Here is a 21336-nt window from a genome sequence, read left to right as displayed (position 1 = left end):
AGATTATTGTTTTAGTGTTATTAAAATGAAGACAGTTGGCCAAAGTAGGCTACATCGTCTTCCTCGCACTGAAAAACATCTGAAAATCCATTGTAATTGAAATTATTCCGCTTCATTGTAAAATCTAGCTAAAACCATACTCATTACTTTTATTCTCAGTTTTGCCACTTTGGCATTTTCGGTTCAGGTCATTATTGTTTCAGATTGGTTTAGATCATTATTGCCTGAATGTGGCCCCTAAACTAAAATGACTTTGAGAGCCCTGCTTTACACCTTTGGTAAAACAGTAACAGCTAGATCAGGGGTGTCAAACTCAGATCCTCAAGGGCCGGTATCCTGCATGTTTTAGATGTTTCCCTCTTCCAACACACCTGATTCAAATGATAAGCCTATCATCCATCTCTGCAGAAGCCTGATAACGACCGTCAGGTGTGCTGGAAGAGGGAAACATCTAAAACATGCAGGATACCGGCCCTTGAGAACCGGAGTTTGACACCTGTGAGCTAGATACTCAGATTGTTTCTAAGGAATTTTCAGATCGTCATCAATGGGCTCCAATGATGGACAAATAACTCTAGTGCCTGCTCTGAAATGGGCATATGTTTAGGTTTTGATAGCTATGAATGCATTAACAAGTGCCTCGAAGTATTGCTAGGAATGTTTGTGGCAGTCACTGACAATGCCCTGTGGTAGAATAAGGCAATATACTGTATATAATGCGTTCCAAAATTGTTGCTTAGGACTTGTAATGTACATATGTTGATCATATTTTAATGACAAGAAATTTGGTGCCACCTGTGCTATGTAACCAGAGTGGTGGGTCAGATGTCCTGCTACAAAGACTAATCAGAGCCAAAGTAGTACATTTAGAAGCTGTTTAAAAACAAAAAGAAGTATATAGACAATGGTAAAATGCTGAATATCAGATGTAACCATCAGGCAGACTGATTATCTATCAACCTCTAGTAGTGTGCAAGGTGAATGTTTAAACACCATTAAATTCCTTGATACTCCAACAATACAAAGTAACACTCAATATGTGACTTCTGACATGTGTAAATGTATACAATTTATTTTATTTATTTTTTTAACAAATATTTTGTACATTTTATATCATCTTCCGATCTTTTTACATAATACAGGTAGATCTAAATGCAGTCCAACATTTACAGGCTATATACAACTTAATCTTTCTCCATAGGGAAAACGTGTATTGTTGCTTCTTCAAGTATCTCAGTCCCTCGTTTACTTTTACACATTTTGTTTTGCCACAATATGAAGGTGAGCAATATTGCTTCATCTTTGCACACCATCTTTTCTCGTAGATAGAATACTTTAGAGAGAAAAAGTACATGCTATAATCATATTGCATCATAACAAAATACTAAAAAATAAGGGTTGAATACTTTCCAAAGTGGCCGAATGTGGTATCATTATGGGAAGAGGTTGGTTTAGGCATCACCCCCGATATACTGTACTGTATATGGTCCCAGAAAAGTCATTTATCAAATTTACACTGAGAAAGTTACTTTCCAAATGAAACAAACAATAATTTTTAAAAATACAAATACATTTTAAATGTTACACTTCACATACATGTGATACTTTAATAAAGTAATCTGCTTTTTTAAAAATTTGTTAAAAAAAACAAACAAAAACAAAACACACACACACACACTAAAAGGGCTTAACGTCCAATGAGTATGATGCTCTACATCCTTTCACAGATCAGTACATTCAGATTAAATGATTAAAGTAGGAGTCCACAGCATGTTGCTGCTTTAGCAAGTGCTATGCTAAACTTCAGATTTGCTGCTCAGTGAGACTAATGGAAATTAATCTTCACAGTGCCAGCACTTGGAAAAGAATAGTCTTGAAAAACATCATTGTTTTTGTGCCAGCTGCTTATTTTGTACCAACCACGTAACGCAGAGCTGGGGGTTTGAGAGTCCTGGGCCAAACAGCCTTACATTCCTACTGCAACATGTTGAAGTGAGCAGACTAGACAGTACTGTCATTTGCCCTTCGCTTGCAAAATAATCACTGAACAAATAACACAGTAGTGGCATGCATTCACAGCATGCAAACACACATCCTACTACCCTACATGACCGTACAGAAACACACTTTACTATATTCATGGACATTCAAACTCTCTACACACTCAATGCCCTCACCTCGTAGGACTGACATGATATAGTTTTCTGACTGTTCTGTCTTACCTCAGCTTTGGGGGCCAGGAACAAAGTGACAACTTAAACTATTTTGCAAAAAATATGAGAATATATTAGCAGCTGTGACAAAAAACACTAACTTCTTCTCAATGAACAGTCACAAGTGTCTAATGAAAATAGTACAGAAATAATTTGATTGTCCTTTACTCCTAACCTTAGATGCTAAACCCTTACAAAACTGCATTTTTTTTTTCAACATTGTGAGGCTGTTAAGATGACATCCATCAGTGTTTCTGACAAAAATCCTCAGAGGTATAGCAGTATTATAATGAATACAAATAGACAGCAGGGGGAGCCATTGTTATATGCACCACAACTGAAGACTAACTCCTACATAAGAGGTTTGGTCCGTGGTTTTGCTCCAACCCTGCAGCATGTGCCTCTGCTGGAGAGGAGGTGCTCCTCCAAATCACATTCTCAGTGTCCTGGTTATGGCGGGTTGAACACTCTGATCCTGCACTGTCAAAGCCTTCAGTACTCACTGCTCCTTTTTGAATACAAGGCTTACTACTGCTTAATACACAATGTCTCTTAAAGTTACATTTTCCATAAAGCTTGTTTGACAATACACTAACTACTGCTTCACTTTCTGCTAAATTCATTGGCCAGTGAGGGGCTAAAAGTGCGCTTTCTGTCCACTGTACTGTATACTGCCACATATACTCAACATGATTACGTTTCACCAGATGAATATGGCATATCCTCATTTTAGGATCAGGACAAGAGGATGCTGTGGGAGACCAATAGAGAGGGTTATGGTTTGTTTCAGGAATCTTCTGGGTCTTTTTCTAACCACTCTGATGCTTCTGAAAATGAATCTTATGTGGATTACTGAAGGAGCCAGTGGCTGTCCTGCTCTCACTGGGTTCACCCTATGGCCTAGTCAGAGACCAGTGGTTCTCCCACATTTGGGGACTTTTCCATTTCCTGGTGGTGGGCCTCAAGCCAGCTTTAGAGTGCTGATGGGAAAGGACGGCATTGTCACCATTGTCACAGGGTTGAGCACCGTCTGACCCACTAGCTGTGGGTGATGAGTGACCATTGGTGTGCCCATTGTTGCCTGTTTCCCAACAATGGTGGTAGCTTGTTGGCTCGGTGCAGTGCCATTCACCTGGGGGTGAGCATGGTTCAGGGTGTGGGTGATGTGACCCACCACCGCAGGTTGTGTGACAGCTACAGGCTGGGAGTAGAGGGCAGGCAGATGCTGGCCCAGGTGGGTCACAGGGTGCACAGTGATGTGACCAATGGGTTGGTGTGGAGCTAACTGAACAGAGCTGGTGGTGGTGGAGGGAGCCAAGTGGGCTAAATGTTTAGGACCCCCCGTCTGAATTACATGGTTCACTGCTTGAATCACTGAGGGATGGGAAACAGAGGCATGAGCAATCACTGTAGGATGTAGGCTCGGTGCTGTCACTATTGGTGTCTGGGTGGGGATCAGGGTTTGACTGAGGGTGGGGGGAGAGAGGGGCATGGTTGTGAGTGTAGGTGAGGCTGCCTGTTTGGACACTGGCTGTGGAGATGACACTGTGGGTCCCTGAGCTTGCTGCAGTGGGGCTTTGTGCTGGATGGAAATGTGCTGAGTAATGAAGGAGGTAGTTGTGGCAGTAGATGTCAGGGTGGGGTTCTCAGCCACTGTTGCAGGTTTGTGCAGCTCAGGTTTCATGAGTTGAGGCACGGTGGGTAAGGCAGTCGGTGCTCTCTCCATCTCATCATCATCAAGGTCATCATCCATGATGTCTCCACCTTCTGCAACATCAACAGATGACAAAGAATTCAGTATTTTTACTTGTATAATTTATTTTTTCGCTAACACAAATCATGGGCCGGTCACTTTTATTGCAGTTATTTGAGCATCATTGTGATCATACTCTCTATTCACTCATAAATAAAGCTGGATAAAACTAACAGTTGTCAGATTGCATCACCATTACCACATCAAAATGATGATCCAGTGTCTTATACCCAGCGAGAGATGTTAGCTATTAAGAACTAGTAGTGGATCCCCGCTCTGTATTAGTCAAGCTTGGGAATCAGGAGTGGTTTTGGAACTATAAAGTTTTGATCAGTCCATCCTACTAATAAGATTTTTATGCTTGCAAGATATTGTTTTTTAGCCAGGGAACCAAGTGCTTTGATTTGTCTTGAAGCAAATCATTCTGGCATTGCTCCCATTCAGACTGATTTCACAGAGCTTTGATTGGGCAGTCAATCACCACCATCTGTGATATGGGGCAGGTCAGATGGGAGTTGATATAATGATGGGCTGTCATCTTGAGTGCTGTCCTATCAGATATTGGCTTTTGCCCTTGACTGTTGATCTGGGTGTAAGTTGATTCAGTTACAGAGAGCCAGAGACTTTTGATCTGAGCCTGTTAATAACACCATTTTCATAGAACCATAGTTGTTTTCTTTTGCTTGAAAGAACAGCCACCTGAAGCAGTGGAGGTTGAGGCCTGGTCCTCTTCAGGCTGTACTGTCTGTCTGAGGACACGGTCGATCTCGATCACATCCATCCACTGACTCAACTCATTCTTCAGCTCTGCTAATCGCTGCTGCGTGGCAATCTTTTCTCTGGCCAGTCGCTCCATATCATGCTCGTACTCCTTTTCTTTCCGCTTCAGAGTCTGTAAGGAGGAACCAGACAATGATAAACTATATCCTCAAATGCAAACAGTGTTAATGTGTGTATGAACTTAGTGACTGCATAACATTATGGGCTGCCGACAGTCGATGTACTGAGTGTTCCCATTTTATTAAGCTTACATGCACAGCTATTACTGACTACAATGGCGCCGCAATTATTGTTGTGTTAGGAGCTTTGCTTTTGTTGACAATGTATCAGGAAACGTTAACTCTGATTATTTTGAGGCCTTAGATAATTTATACACCACAAAACATGAGTATCTGCATAGTAAACCATGTTCTCTTGTTTTGTGTACTGTAAGGGCAATCTACAAATTATTGTTCCTTTTCAACATTAGCAACATAGAACACTGAGGATGAAAATGGTAAAAAGTACAGCTAGGCTGGATCAGTTTGGTTGATTAATTGGTGCTGATGGGACACTTTTACACAGTATCAACTCACATAGTACCCTGGATACTATATGCCTTCTCAGCTGGAAATGCTGACTTTGATGGCAAATGTGTCCAAAAATAAAAATGCATGGCATACTGTGCTTGCGCTAGGAAAATGAAAGATACAGCCACTGTGGCTACATTTGTACAAATGAATGTAGCCACAAAAAGCCACAGCCAGTCTGGGTCCCTGCAGCAGGGCGCGTAGCGGACCGCGGCGACAAGCATAGCTCCCCCGGGAAATTTGGGGAAAAATGAAGTCTTTTTCCTGCATTCTGGTGCATTTTGAGCTTAAAAACATGCTCAATCTGGCTTCAGTTTCATAAAAAAAAATATATATATATAAAAAATTAACTTAAGTCAACATTTTCATCTAAAGTATTTTTATTTCTAATCTAATGTATAACAAAACAATAAATGATAGACTTATAAATACCATTATTCTGACCACTGATGTTCATGAGATTCAATATGAGATTCAATATAAAATATATTTACCAGTGAGACACCTCTGAGTATGATACCATACATTAGGGATGCACCGATACCACTTTTTTTCAGACAGAGTACGAGTACTTACTTTTGAGTACTTGCCGATAGAGTACTGATACGAGTACTTAATAATCCCATTCTAGTTCTTACTTCCTTTTGTAAATGTGCTTTATTGTCGTTGTCATTAGTCTGACTGGAAAAAAGTGCTGCTACTGACATTTAATGTGTTGGAATGAGTGTTTCTCAATTAATCCACCAGGGGGCACTGTTCTTAATTAACCATACTGGACAAATACCACAAAGAAGAGTAAAGTTTTTTGAGAAGAAGAAAGTCAGTAATAACAAACATGGAGATGACAGAGGCTACACTAATGTGATACTAATATTGCAGCGTTTTCACTGGTAAGGTTTAAAAGCGAAGCTTCAGCAGGTAGAGAAAAGAGAAATGAGTAACAAGTTTCGTTTTCACTTCCACTGGTGGCAGTCTGCACCACTCCGTACCCCTCTCTGTCTGTGCAGTGTGAATTCGTAAAAAATCGGAAACGTTCAGGTGAGTTCGATTGCTCTCGGCTCTCGCTCTTCAGTAGTGGAGACCGCATTTGTTATTTTCCTTGGTTATCACTCGGACATTTTCGATCAGAGATGTAAGTTGGTTGATTTTACTAAAAAATACCTTCGCCACTGTGGCTACTAGGGTTGAAAACAACTTTGCCAACCAGGAAAATGCATCGCCAATGGCAATGTGGCGATAGGCTAGCGCAAGCCTACGCATACATGCATAGCAGGTGATAAAGCTATTTCCAGCTCATCATATCATTAATAATCCACTATTGGTTGACATCTAGTTCCAATGAAAGCACCAAAAATAGCAAGCAATGTGAGAGGGCATTGTGATTTCAAAGATGGTTTTGCAGAGCCACTGTAAAAGAACAAGTTAGACTGCAGACATTTGCCTAGCAAAATCAGAAATAAAGTTATAATTAATTATTTTGGCAGAACTGATCACTGTAGGGGTGTTCATTACATAAACATACTGTACTTTTCAACAATGCCTATCCTTAAACACTGACAGTGAAGCAAACATTAACACTTGTAGCTAGTGCCTTATCTAGTGTGCCAACTTGAACACATTGTCTGCTGTATTATACTGTGTATTGTAACACTAAGTTTGTAGTTTTACATCACACACTTCTATTTGTATGTGAGGTACCCTTTAAGGCAAGATTTAACACGCTTCTCCTGCAGTTTTCCTACAAACACTTTTGTTTTCTTCAACTGCTTATGTAGTTTGAAGATACTGTAACACTTGTTTGTATTGATGGTGTGCTATATTAGGAATAGACTCCCATAGCTTTTTTAAGAGCTGGATTATTAGGCCAAATGATTGTATGAACTTTGGAGAATCACTATCCACAATCTGAATCAATCTTCTCATCTCTACTAAGTAAGTTACAAAGTTGTCCTCTAGTTTTCTGTAGTTTTAGCCTGTGATAGATTTTTGTTGTTGCCTGACAAGAAACTGCATTTTTGTATAGTTTTGGAACAATGTTATTAGAATATTGACAATGCATAGATAAAATAAACACATTTTCCTGTACATAAAGCAGCTGCATTTCCATTAATTACCCACACATTGGCAGTCTCATTTGTCCCACTAACTCTACAGCAACAAACAACACTATAAACAAACTCTGCAGGTTAACATGGACTAAATCCAAACTCTTTAGAGTAGACAGACGCTGAAGAATATGCAGATGTTATAAATTCAGTGAAATTAATTCAATGCTGCAATCTATGCAAGCATCCTTTCTGGCACAAACCCTTAGGTCAGTGCAACACCTATGTGCAGTGCTCTGTGTAAATTACTGTAACTGCATTGAAACAGGCCATTTACAATGAATGTTAGCCAAGTGGCTGAGTAAGGGCTGGAACGTTCTGACAGCACTATTTTTTTCTTTCAATGGAAGGATCCATACAAACTAGGGCTGCACGATTTTGTCAAAAAATAAAATCCCAATTTTTTTTTTCCTCTAAAAACTCTATTTTTGATTTGTATTCTTGGGTAAAACTACAAAAGACAACAGAAGTCAGCATGTCCTTTTTGTGAGCAGCCCGCAATGCAGGCCACTGCTCCCTACCTTAAATCTGTGATGGTATCACGTGATGGGCCCACAGAATTTTTTTTTTTTCTTCATTAAATCTTTATTGAATTAAGTAGCGTATACAAACAGTGTATACAACAAGAAAATAACATAAGTTTGCCACGGGGAATACACTACAATACAATGTCCAAATCAGAGCAAATACTGATGGTTTTTATAGCCTTTTTGTTTCCAGATTTATCTAACAGCTTTAAATAAAGATCGACATCTTTCAAAAAATAAATATTTGGTTTTGTGTTACAGAACTTACATTTGTGAATGAAAAAAATTAGCTAGTAAGAAATAAATTAATCATTAAAAAAAAATTTTTTTCTTCCCTTTTTGGAGTATCTGGGCCCACAGAAGTGATACCAATGTAAGTCAGTGACAGACATCAGTTGTGCGTGCATGCACCACGTAATATGAGTGATCCCCATGCGGTTGTATTTAAATTGGGGGATCCATGCGAGGAAGAGACCGACTCAGGACAGGCTGGAGGGATTATATCCCCGTAGCAGGTAGATGTGTATGGGCAGAGGCTGTCTGGGCTCATCTGCTGAGGCTGCTGACCCTGCAACCCGGATCGGAAGAAGACAGTACAGTACGGATCCGGGACAACGTAAGATGAGTGATTCCCATGCAGCTATATTTCAATTGAAGGATCCATGTGAGAAGCCACGGCTTACATTGTTATAAGTACTGCGGGCTGATTAAGAGATTTAACGTCTTTGATCATTACATGAACTTCTGTGAAAGACCACTCTCACAGAAAGGAGGAAGAGCCTATGGTAGCCTGCAGGCGCGTCAGAGAGATGAAATCGATTTGACGATTTCCCTTTTTTAAAAATCGTCCAAATTAAAAAATCCGATTTCAATTTAAAATCAATTAATCGTGCTGCCCTAAAACAAACCATCAGAAGAGTAGATGATATGGCAAATTAAGATCAGTCATGAGCTACGATTGTGGGATTATCCAGCCCTAGATTTATTATACCTGTAGTAAACACACGGATATTCCACTGTGCAAACTGCTGCCCTGCACCCAGAACAGCAAAAGCCATATTTTTCTTTTACAGTTTATTATCATTGTTTATAAATTGTTTTACCAGTTTGTTGTAAAGTTTTGTGGTTTCTAAAAATAGTTGATAGTTTCAAAGGCCATGCCTTCCAAAGATCGGAAAAACCATAATAATTGCAGTTGTCATGACTGAATGCCCCTAAATGTTCCATGGTACAAAATAGCTTCCTCATATGGAAAAGCATTAACAGCCATTTAGCTTCACTCATTCACTAAAGGTGATTTTTGTTGTTTCAGTCTGTACCAACAAACGGATGGTATTCTACAACATGTATGTGCCTTGAAGATAAACTGCACTAAAAAAAAAAACTACAATAAAACTCATTAAAAATGACCAATAGTGACAGCAGTATAATAAGGAGTACGTCCTACGAAGTTATTTTAAATAAACCTCAACCAGTGTCTGTTAGACAGGAGAGAGAATCAGAAGTACAGAAACCCGCGGGAAGGAGGAGGTGGAACAGGGAGGGAGGAGCTGGGTTTGGACAGAGGGAGGTGCTTCCAGTCAGTGGCTTTCAGTGACCTAATTTCCCTTAACCTATCAGCTGACATAGGACAGGACCAAACAAACTGGGGACTTCCCCATGAAGGGCCTCACTAAAACAAAATTAAAAAAAAAAAAACAACAACTTTGAAAACCAAAGTTTTTTGAAAAATCCAGTGAGTTTAACATTAATCCTTATTTGTCTTCCAAACGATTGACCACTGGCTGAAAGCAGAACAAACTGGATTTAGCTCGTTGGGGATTAATGTTTTGAAATCAAACACTAAACATATGTATATGTCAAGTGTAACTATTCAACACAGTTTTGGGACCGAGTGGCTAAAGGAAATAATTCTGTGTGAAATATGGTACAAGCAACCTCATGACTCATGACCATAAAACCATTTCCCCAAAGGGTGGACTTCCTGCTAGTGTTCATACCTCTGTGTGTGTAATTATACAGAACATGCCCTTCATGTTGTGTACCAGAGGCATTATCAAAAGTGTATGTTTGTTCCATGTTCTATGTTGCTCTTGAGAGACTGTTTGTCAACTTGTATGCATTTACTGTACGACTACACTGTACATAAATAGCGAAAGCAGGACAAAAGGCAAACCTTGTGTAATTCGGCACCTGTCCCTAGTCCTTATCCAGGATTAGTACTGCACAGTCCACCCGGTGTGCATTCGCTCTCCAATACAAAGTGCACATGTAGGTTTGGCAGTGACATTAGCACCACAGCTAAAACTCAATCTACACTTAATCAGAGGCATATAAACAATATGCTATACAAAAGAGCCGCAACTATTGTCAAAATGTGAGTCTTCGTTCCTTTTCTTTGACCATTTGGACAATTCACAATTTTAATATTTTTTTCTGTACATGAATTCTAGATAGAACATTCAAATATGATGTGATATTCAAAAATAGTTTTCTTTTGGGTACTACCATTTCGGAGTAGCTTAGTATCAATTTCTTACTTTTTTTTTTTTTTTTTTTTTTTTTTTTTACTAAATTTACCCTAATTACAACAAATACCTTTAGATAAAATAAAGCACCACTGATAAGTGATGACTGGAGAAACATTCTAAAAATTTGTTACAACATACAAATAAAAGTTGTAATTAAAACAAAAATCCAAACTCCAAAGTTAATAGAGGAAGCAGTACATATTGAATTTATTTTGTTATTACTGGTGTGCATGGCAATTGATATTTTGTCTTGATCATCTTTATTTATTAACGTATTTGCTTGGATATTAGTTCCTTGTATACAAAAAGTGTTAAACATTTTCTTCTGCTCAAAACAAATAAATGAATGAAAAAAAATGAATGAAGCAAGTCTCAGTTTTGCAAATCAGGTATTTTAAACCATTTTGAGAAAATAAAAAAATGTAATAATTCAATACACTACCCAGTCTTGCTATAATAACTTCTTGAACATGGAGCCAGACTACATTACTCTTCAAGGACTCAAACACTACTGCCTCATTATTCATGGTTAAGTGTTTATAGGAAACCACAAGGAGTTGAACATTGTACCATTTCTTAGACACACAAGCATAACATTATGCTTGTACTATCTTTAGAAACATCAATAAATATGGAAAACAATTTCTGTGGATATGCACAGATTCATCAGATTACAAATCACACACGTTACTAATAAACAGGCGTGGTTGTCGTAAATCTCTTCTGGACACAGACCTTTAACTTGTGACTGCCTATCAGGAGCTCTGAGACGGCAGACAGTCTTTTCTGTCAACTATCGGAGCTGGGGTTATCATTTCTCAACAAATGATGTACTGAAATGCCCCATCTTTGGTTGTCATGGAAACAGCAGGAACCCTTCAAAGGTTTCCTCAGTAACCTAAGAGACTATGCACACCTTCATGTGCCAAAGGTGAAATCCAATCTTCCCCCCGGGAGTGTTTTTGATTGGAAAAGAAACTGGGAGTGATTATAAAGCGATTATTCACATGCAGAGAAGAGATTTTCTACACGCTAAGAACATTTTTGAAAAGAAACAGTCATTAGAGCAGAACAAAATGCTCTTAAGCGTGTGCAAAATGTGACACAAGAACACAGTGGGCCGGCTGCCTGCTTTTTTACCCTTTTACAGTAGAAGGCAGTCTTATGTGAGCGGCGCCACAACTGTGCATGCCACAAACTATGACTCATCTGGAGAGAAAGCGAGAGGGAGAAATGCCCCACAAACACTGAGACCCACTGAACACCTACTACCATGCTGATGGTGGACAACAAGTCAAGAGAAAGACCATGTAAATCTGGTAACCAAGTCAGTAGCAGATGGATCCCATGTGACTTCACCATTTTAATCATGTCACCAGGTTGGTAGGACAAAAGGTTCCATGCACCGTGTGTTTATTTGCACATGACCGCACCTCTAAGCCTTTGAACCACCTCCTTCTAGAGAGCTAAGGCCCTACCTCACCCTTGTTTGTGTGTGAAAATCTAGATCAGCACAGGAATCAGCTGCACTTATGTGTGTGTGTGTGTGCGTGTGGAAGGTAAACACTGCTCAGGCGTTGTCACAAGCAATGCGAGTGCCGAGCACATGGCCCCACAGAGAACAAGAGCGGGAGGGGTGTTAGATAGCGGGGGATTGAAAGAGAGCAATACAAGCTGTACTCACTGACTCACTTTTGCAGCAGCCGGGAACAGATGCACAAGGCTGGGTTTTCTTAAAGGGCCAGGAGCACAGGCGGCCACGTTGCAGACATGCTGCTCAGCCTGGCTGCCTGATCAGGCTTCTCCACACAGGTCTTGTGACAATATGGTAACCATAAACCCTTGTCTGACTGTGCCTGCAGCTGAAACTGAGAACTTCACGTGGTGGCTGACTGCAACAATAAAAGGCTTGTCTGTGGAAAAAAAACACCTACTTTTGCAAACTACTCCTTGTGTGTAAAGCTGGTACTAGTCAAAACTGTCCTAATTACCTCTTCTTGGCTTAACATAAATTGAAGGCTCTAATCATCCTGGATTTCAACAATCTACCCTCAGATGGCTTCTTCAACACATATCCCAGAGACACTACGGGATTATAGACAGTCATAGAGAAAGTGGCTGCACAAACTACAATAAGACACATAATGACGCACTACAGAAAGACAAATGGACTGCAGTCATGTTTACTCATACCTGGCAATAACAAAACAGAACATCACTAAGAGTTTCTGACATTAAACCTTATGTCAGATATACTTGTTTGAACACACAGCCTTTCTTATCATCAATACTTAAGTGCAGCACCTATGCTTACGAAACAGAAAACCAGATTTTTCCATCTCTAAGAATACCATATTAGTCTTAATAGGGTGTGTCATTTTTTAAAAATAAGAGTGATATATTTATTTACGAAATTGTTAGGATCATCAACATCATTCATTTAGCATTTCTATTACCCGTCTTCTAAATATTGTAATATAATGTAATATAATTGCCTTGTAAACTTAAATTTAGATAAATCATTTGGCCATGGCTGATGTCATTTTCTGTGTTTTCACTTTGTTATTATTCCCCTTTCTACAACTGCAAATTTCTTAATAATCTTTAATATAACACGAGAGAAACTGATGTTAGTCATTGAACCTGGTATTAGTGTTTGCCTGGTGGGCTTTATCTTTGCATCCCTTGTCAAACCAGAGCATATCACAAAGAAAAGGTAATAATACCTAATATTTCCATAAACCTAAGGAAAATTGTCCATATTCATGGTTGCGTTAAAAAAAAAAAAAAGAATGCAAAGGAAAAAAAAATGTGATAAGATGTCAAAGGAACTGCACCGATAGATACATAATGAAATGTTCTCAGACAATGCTAAAAATAAAACCCATCCACCTTTTTTAGCTCTCTGAAAAAAAAAAAAAACAAAAAAAAAAAATCACAGTTTCCCCACCAGATGGCACAAAAAGTTTCAGACTGGTATTCACAGACAAGCACTAGAGAAACAAGTTCAGTCAGCTCTGAGGGGAAATGAAGCACGAGCAGAGTAAACCGAGCCTTGTGTTTACCCCTCCATGTTCCCTGCCTGCTGCTGGCAGCTAAGCCCGGCAGTACGGCTAGTCCTGCCTGTTGCAGTGCTGGGTGGGGGCCCAACACGGGGGTGACGTCACGCGGCTCAGGCTAGCCATGTGCTTGCTGCTCATGTGGCCTTAAAAGCTCAGAGAGGGAAGGTGGAGGGAGGACTGAAGGGAGGGGGGAGGAGAGAGGAGGAACTCTGTGTCCCTCTGTGCTACGAGCTCACGAAAAAAGCTTTAGAAATGTGAGGAAGCACAGAGGGAGTACATTTCAAGCAAGAAAAAACTGTTTGCTGATTAAGTATAGAAGGTTATTAGTCGTAGTTATTTGTGGTTTCACTTGACTCAAAATAAACCAGTGAAAACTAAAAAAACTGACTCCTTTTTACTACATATACTTTAAGATGAAAGCCAACAATCATGTGTGATTCATTGTAGAGATAACAGGCATGATAACTCAACAAGGAAGCTGAGCCTAAAGCCTCCTTTTTGAGGCTTAAGTTCTTTTTATATAAAGGGGTTTTATGGAAGCAAAAACAGGTCAGGGATGAGGCAGTCCTCCAGGAGTTTAAGGGGTTATGTAGGCAGGACATGCGTCTGCACCACCCATGTCAAGATGAAAATGTACACGCTTGTATTTCCTGCATTTTATGTTCACATCCATAACTATGTCCTACAAAATAAGGACCAAACACCACCAGGCTGAACAATCCCTCAATCACTGACCTCAAGTGACATGCTCTAGACTCATCTGACTTATTAAAAAAAACACCACTACAGCATCCAGATACAAAATCTGACTAAAATGGACTTCCGGTACTTATTTACCTTTAATTTAACGATATCCGCCATTGGGAGTGAGGTTACATATTGGACATTTTTTCTGATTTAAACACTGAAAGCACACCTTAGCTGTTCATAGGGTGGAAGCAGAGGCAGGTCAGTCTGTCAGTCCAACACAACACACTCAACACCATGTTGCTTAATCACAGAGAGAGGAGGCAGGAGGGAGGGAGATTGGGTGACGAGCTCTGCACCCACGCTGTCCTAGTTTCCCTTAGTATCCACGCGCAGGAAGGAATAACCAGACTGTTGCTACTCAGAGCATCAATCAGCAGCACACCATCCTCTACAGATATCACACAAGTATAGGAAATGAAAGGATACAAACTACTACAGTCAATGATAAATGCATATTAAATATGGCTACTCATTAATGCAAACTAATATTGCCTGAAAAGCTGCATACACATTTGTTTTGATGGAAAAAGCAATAATCACATTAGACTCAAACATTTTGTAGGCTTATCACCAAACTCAGGTCTTAATTACAAAGCATAAATATACATTAAAACTGTAACTTTATATTCATTTTATAATAAATAAATGATTAATTTTCTCTAGGCTGCCATAATAAAAGCCAATCACAACATGACAGCAGGACTGAATGAATCATTAATAATGACTGTAGTGACTGAGTATGGAATTATGGCTCAGAATTCAATATAGCCTAACTGTACATTGGTAAAAGGAAAGTGGCCCACGGTAAACACTGTGACACAGTTGACAACAAGGAGTTAAAACTAGGCCAATGGAGGACCTTTGCACCAGCTGTTTACAACCAGGATAGTCAGAGCCAGACTCGCACACTGAGTCATTTGTGAACATAGCACAGATTCCTCATACTAACAGAGTCACTGAAAGTTGTACAGCAGAGCAGGACTTAACACCAAACAGAGCAAAAAAACAGAATGGGCCTAATATCAGCAGAACTGCCAAGTAGGAAACAACACGGTGGCAGGGAAGTGGAAATACTGTTAGATTACTGGTAGAGGTAGGAATGTCAGACAAAGACTTTTCCTCTCCTGTGTTCACACAGACTTCATAGGTACAGGTTAGAACTCAAAAGTGTTAGTGTACTTGTTTAAGGCTCTGTATCCTTTAAAGTCATGAAGTTATGGAAAACTAATCATACCAAACTACAACCCAAACAGCCAGGGTCAACCCAAACAGCCCTCAATGACCTCTGACCTATTGCCTGGTTAATTGTACAGACAGGAGAGATTGGTTAATCTGGCTTCTGTGAACCCAAATAATCTGCATAAAAAAACATCTGGGCACAGAGCTACTACACCAACATGTAAGCACAGACTGTGGAGTGGCATCAAAACATAAGAGAACAATTATTCATTGGTTGTACGTAATCATACAAGAAAATGAGCCTGTATGAACAAGTTTGTGGAAGATTGAAAAACGTCTAATGAATGCAGTACACAAGTCGCCTTGAGGTGAGTATTTTGGTGGCACATGAATCTAATATTACAAAAATATTTCAGTTTAGGGTTGGGTCTTCTTCAACAAACACTGCTTACTGGCAGAGCAGTGTCATGTTACTATGGAGAATTTATTAAGGCAACAAGACAATGTTCATCATGTTCTGCGTGTACTCTATTGTAATTACTAAGGTGACCCTACAGTATTGTGAAATACAAATATATGAGTTCCTCAAGATATTCACCTACATAGTGTTCACTTGCCAGGTTTACCAGGTCAGCACAAAACCAAATGTTTTTTTTTTTTTTTTTTTAAACCTAAGACTTGATAGACTGGATGATATTAATACAGCAGTGGGCTTACTTGAATGTATCTCAGCGCACTTCTTAGCACACTCAGGTTGGAGGTTTTCTTCTCATCAATATTGGGGATGTTCTTTTTCAGTGTCTCAAAGCACTCCTTCAAATGAGCTCGTCTGACAGACACAGAAATAAGGATGAAGAGAAACAAAAAGAGGACTCTTCATTAGTTACACTGACCTAAGAAAAACCTCAGATAGTCTTTCAAAAGGTATAGTGTTAAAACTCACCTATTTTTCTCCAGCTTGTTATGTACTTCTCTTGTGCCAGCTCTATAACAGCGAACATGGGACGATATCAGACAACACAGAAAAATACGTCAAAGGCATTATATTTTCATGACAAGTTTACACTAGTTTGATGAGGTAACCCAGAGGACTTACCCGCCTGGTCGTTTCTTACTGTCCAAGTGGCGTGCATCATCTGGGGGGCTGCCTCTGCTGATGGGACCGTTCTGCAGGGGGGCTGGCTGAAGCACAGAGCTGGACTGAGGAAGTAAGGCATGCTGTTGAGGAGGGGAGACGATGGAGCCGGGGTAGCGCTGGACCAGCTGCTGGTGAGTCTGCAGTTTAGTGTTTGCAGTCTGGGCAATGAACTGTGTGTGATGGTGGTTCTGCAGTGGTTGTTTGTGGTTTACAGTCAGCACAGAGGTGGGGGGTTCAGGTTTAGGCTGTAGCAGAGTAGCAGCACTCTGCTCCTGGGGAGAATGAGGATCTCTCTTGGGGGAGGACAGAGGTGGAGCAGCTGGAGGGGACATTGTGGCCACAGGCAGCGTGGGCGAGCCTGTGGGGTTGGGGGCGACCACAGGGATGGGGATGACCGTGATGGGCATAGAGGGCAGAGGCAGAGAGGGTGGTACGAGTGCAGGATGACATTCAGTATGGAGATCCTCCACTTTTGTCACATTGTTTATGTGGACTGTGGTCTTATAGTTCACATCAGAGAGCTTCTGCTCTGCCAGCAGCTCCAGACGTAGCTTTTCTTTTAATTCATCCTCTGTGGAAGAAACAACAAAGATTAATTAACCACACAAATACTGGTACCATGTAGTAGCAGCACTGTAATTACATTCACGAGTGGGTCAGATCCCAAAGGGCGAGGTTGTGCACTACAAAAAAATAAACATTTAAAAAAGAAAAAAACAACCAAGACCTATTCCAAATGTGTTGTAGATGAATACTCCTGGAAGCTGAAAAATATTACATTACGCATCTCAACTAGCAAATGCATCCATAATAAGGCCCACATGAGAGTACTTCAGCATTGATGTTTACATGGCCTACCTATGTCTTTGTCAGAATAATGCCATATTTGAAATAACAGTTGCATTTTCAGACAGGTGGGATAAATATGTAATGGACAGCTGTAATAGAATCATCAGATTCTGTCAAATACAGATGGGATCTGATTCCGCTCCTCTACCTTGTGCTGTGACATGGAAGCATCTTTACTTTTCCATAATGGAATGCTACAGAATCAAGTCAGCTATCTTTATAAGACAAGTTTTGGGTGGAGTGGAGAGGATTGCAGAAAAAATTTGGGCTTTTTCCCATAATTTCATCAACTTCAGCTTTAAGTGGCTAAGAATCCTAGTGGATAAATTCACAATGTGCACATATCAAGGATATAAGAAAGAAACAATATCTGGGATTAAGACCCAAGTGCTTCAGAATATCTGCAGTATACTGTCACTCTGCAAAATGGACCGCTTTATAATGTATGAATTTTGAGAAAGGGGCTGTGGTTGCCATGGCAGCTGTGATGTTCAGGTTCAAAGATGTAAGCGTTTGTCATGTACATTAAACTTGTCACAGCAGGGCGTTAAACAAAGATGTTCATTAGAGGTTAGGTAGGTAAACTCGATCTAAAATAATATGTAAGTAATGGGTGGTAATTAATATTTACCTGTTTATAAAAAAATCCTCCACAGCTTACAATTCACAAAAAATATTTGTCAAGTAGTCCTACAAGTCAAACCAAAAATGAAGTGCATGTTTGTATAAAGACAGTTTTTCAGCCCTTTGAACACATTCTTCCATTGTAAAATCCATGGAAAGAGACCTTTAAAGCTCTAAATATAACTGAGGAGAGCCTTTCAGTGGTTCTTGACATGACAGTCCAGTATGCCACTTTTTGCTGTGTATGTATGTGGCCGTAGATCAAACATTCTTTTTTTCAAACACAAAAGAACAAGATGTCCTGGTTCCTACGCGAGCCAGTTTTCGTAAGTTTCCAAATGTCTCGTTATGTGTCACTGAAAATGCAGTGTTGTGGTGTGGTACACATTCAACTGAGGAGCATTTACTGAGAGGAAACCTGCGAAGTACTTAAAACAAGAGGGTTTTCTATAGACATTATATAACTGCAACAGCACGTAGAGAAACACTGGCCTACTTTCCTCCACACAGTGACCTGCTCTACAGTAGCAGGGAGGGAGGAGGACTCTGCTCTTCCAATGCAGCAAGGCGGAGGAGGAGGGAGGAGGAGGGGGCAGGAGGAAACAGGAGCTCTCACTCTGACTCTATTCTGCACTCAGCTGAAGTCTTTACAGTGTTGAACAGAGGCACCAGAGCCCCTTTAAGAACAGCAGCCTTAAAAATATGTTGGCTTTGTTTAACATGAAATGACCTTTATGCATAAGGAGACAGTGTTCAGCAGTATTTGGAATTTGCACTGGAAGTCTATTTAACTGAAATTAACTTAAGTGCAGATGGTGTGCAGTTTTATACATGCTTTGTTGAATAAGTAAGCATGGCATTTTACAAATGTAGTGTAGCCTAAATAACTGAAAACGGCATATACATTATCAGATGATCTTCTTGAACTTGCTGCACCTTTTACGTTCATTCTCTTGTGATTTACAATATATCTAAAGAAATTTGTATTACCTATTATTATTTGGGTACAATGCCAGATGTAATTTCAATAAGAGCCATGAAAGAATTTGTCATAGAAATGTGACAAAAAAAAACCAGATTCACCAGATCTGAATAGTTGATGTAAACAGGTTTGAGGACATGAAATTGACAGACAACATTGTCAGGCCAGGGCATGTGACAGATCACTGCAAAACTAATATTTGATTACACACATCTAAATTAAAATCATTATCAAGCTCTTTATTTTAGGGATACTAATATTTATGGTCCACAGCCCTCTTAAGGATTAAGTGGTTTTGATAATATGATTTTATATCATGTCCTGCTTTATTTAGTTATTTTATGATAACTTTCCTTTAAGATCAACTATTTTGCTGATTGTCATTATTGTGATAAATTCTTTTGTCTTTAGTTGTTACAATTGGTTTCGATTACAAATCATCAAATTTCACTCAACGCCGTAAAACATATTCTGAAATGAAAATAAATAATTTACTGTCATACTTATTCATATTGGCTGACAAGGAAATGAGGATTTTATTTTTCAATGGAAAAAAGGCAGATAAAAACTGATCTTAGGGATTCCTATAAAGACTGTCTGGCTGATTATGAATGATTCCAATTAAGATCAATTTATATTTAGAAAAAAAAAAAAAAAAAAAGAAAGCCTTTATAAAGTCCAAAATATAACTTCCATGATTAACATAATATTTGCATTAGAAGCACTTGTTTTCTGGCTCCGTGCCTTGTAAGCGTAGCCTGGTGAGTGAATCCTCTTCTGCATAAACAATCTTTGGGAGGGGTTGCCCGGCACGCACGTGGTGAAAGGGGCGGGTCGCCCTCCCCCCTTCGCGTTAACATAGGGGCGTGGCCTGACGTATACGTCATCGACAGACACTCAAAGCTCCACGAGCGTCTGGACGAGGAGTTATTTTTTTATTATTATGATTTTTTTTAACACGATGAGACGCAAACAGGCAAACCGGAGTGTGTAAATATACATCACTGTAACGCTACACCGACGTACATTTCAAAGGAGCACACGTCTCCATAAGGAACACAGAGGAACATTAGTGGGAAGCCTGAAAAGCAGCGTCACTTGATCCCCGGCGGGCGATGTCAGGTCATTATGTAAAACGAGATTGGCATTCCCTGCGCCACCGCCCTTTATATGAGCCCTCCCCGTGTTTTGTTTTTTTAATATAAAGGTTGCAACAATACGTGCAGTCTGTCGGAAATATACACTACTGTTTATAACAAGTACGAGAATGACACGAGAAGTTCACATGCTGTTGCTGCTGCTTTGTAACCGCACATTAACAACCGTGTTTATGCAGCAGCTTTCAATGCAGTCATCCCACAGACTGCAGTCTCCCATGTATGTTTCATGGATGTTCTGGACACGCATGTTTTGACCCAGACATGAGTAAACTGTTAAATACACAGACCAAAGACTGAACACTACTGCAACGCGTCTGTTCAGCAGAGGGAATATGAAAGTAAAACTACCATAGTCCACAGTAACTGAGGAGGACTGAGGAAAACACTTGTACTGACATGTTAAGGTTATTTTAATTCAACAGTAGTAAGTCAGTGGATGGATGTGTATTTTATACATGAATAGAGACGATAGAATTGAATGACTCAGTATTAAAACGTTCCTCAGACACATTTCACTGAATTGTGTCTGGCACACTGAAGTCTTTGGCATAACCGCAGCTGTTTTAACACATACTATATTTCTAATACATTTCCAACTTACCACGTGCTTTCTGTTGTTGCTGGGCTTGCAATTCCAAAAACTTGGCCGCTTCCAGGAGCGTTTCGATGCTCATTTCTATCCGTTTGGAGAGACCGTGGCTTAATTTTTAGAGGAAAGCAAAAAGCAGGAGCGATTTGCGCCTGTTACTCTACAGGGAGAGGTCCCCTGTCTAAAAGTGGAAAAGGGTAATCGGATCCCCCCTCAGTAGAAACTCTACCACTTAGCCTACGTACAGGAGTTACAAACAAGATGGCGCTCAAAGTAGTAGGAACAAATAAGGTTTGTGAATCACGCACCGCTTGGCCCCGCCCACAGACACACACACTCCCTCTCATGCACATCAAAGGAAAACGGCAAAACCCGGAAACCGGCTGGGATTGGATTCATATCTGTTAGAACTCAGGAGAACCTTCTGACTCTGGAATCATCTTTATTGACCTGGCAAAGGTGAACATGTTAGATGAATGTAAAAGCAGCCGATAACTGTCTATAACGTGTCGCTTAGCAACCGTT

General features: G+C 39.9%; 1 protein-coding gene across 1 annotated transcript; it reads right to left on the bottom strand.

Moving 5' to 3' along the window:
• Positions 1-1052: 1052 nt before the first annotated feature.
• On the bottom strand, positions 1053-21096 carry mnta (MAX network transcriptional repressor a). Its single transcript, XM_030151569.1, has 6 exons — positions 20824-21096; positions 16566-17178; positions 16413-16454; positions 16187-16298; positions 4666-4858; positions 1053-3980 (listed from the first exon to the last, which is right to left on the bottom strand). The coding sequence occupies exons 1-6, from the start codon at positions 20894-20896 to the stop codon at positions 3175-3177; spliced, it is 1839 nt and encodes a 612-aa protein (XP_030007429.1). The 5' UTR covers positions 20897-21096; the 3' UTR covers positions 1053-3174.
• Positions 21097-21336: the final 240 nt, after the last annotated feature.

This window comes from Sphaeramia orbicularis, chromosome 13 (genome assembly GCF_902148855.1).
Source record: "Sphaeramia orbicularis chromosome 13, fSphaOr1.1, whole genome shotgun sequence".
NCBI classification, from domain to species: Eukaryota; Metazoa; Chordata; class Actinopteri; order Kurtiformes; family Apogonidae; genus Sphaeramia; species Sphaeramia orbicularis.
Note: the sequence above shows the minus strand (reverse complement) of the source record. Positions and strands in the feature narration are given on the sequence as shown.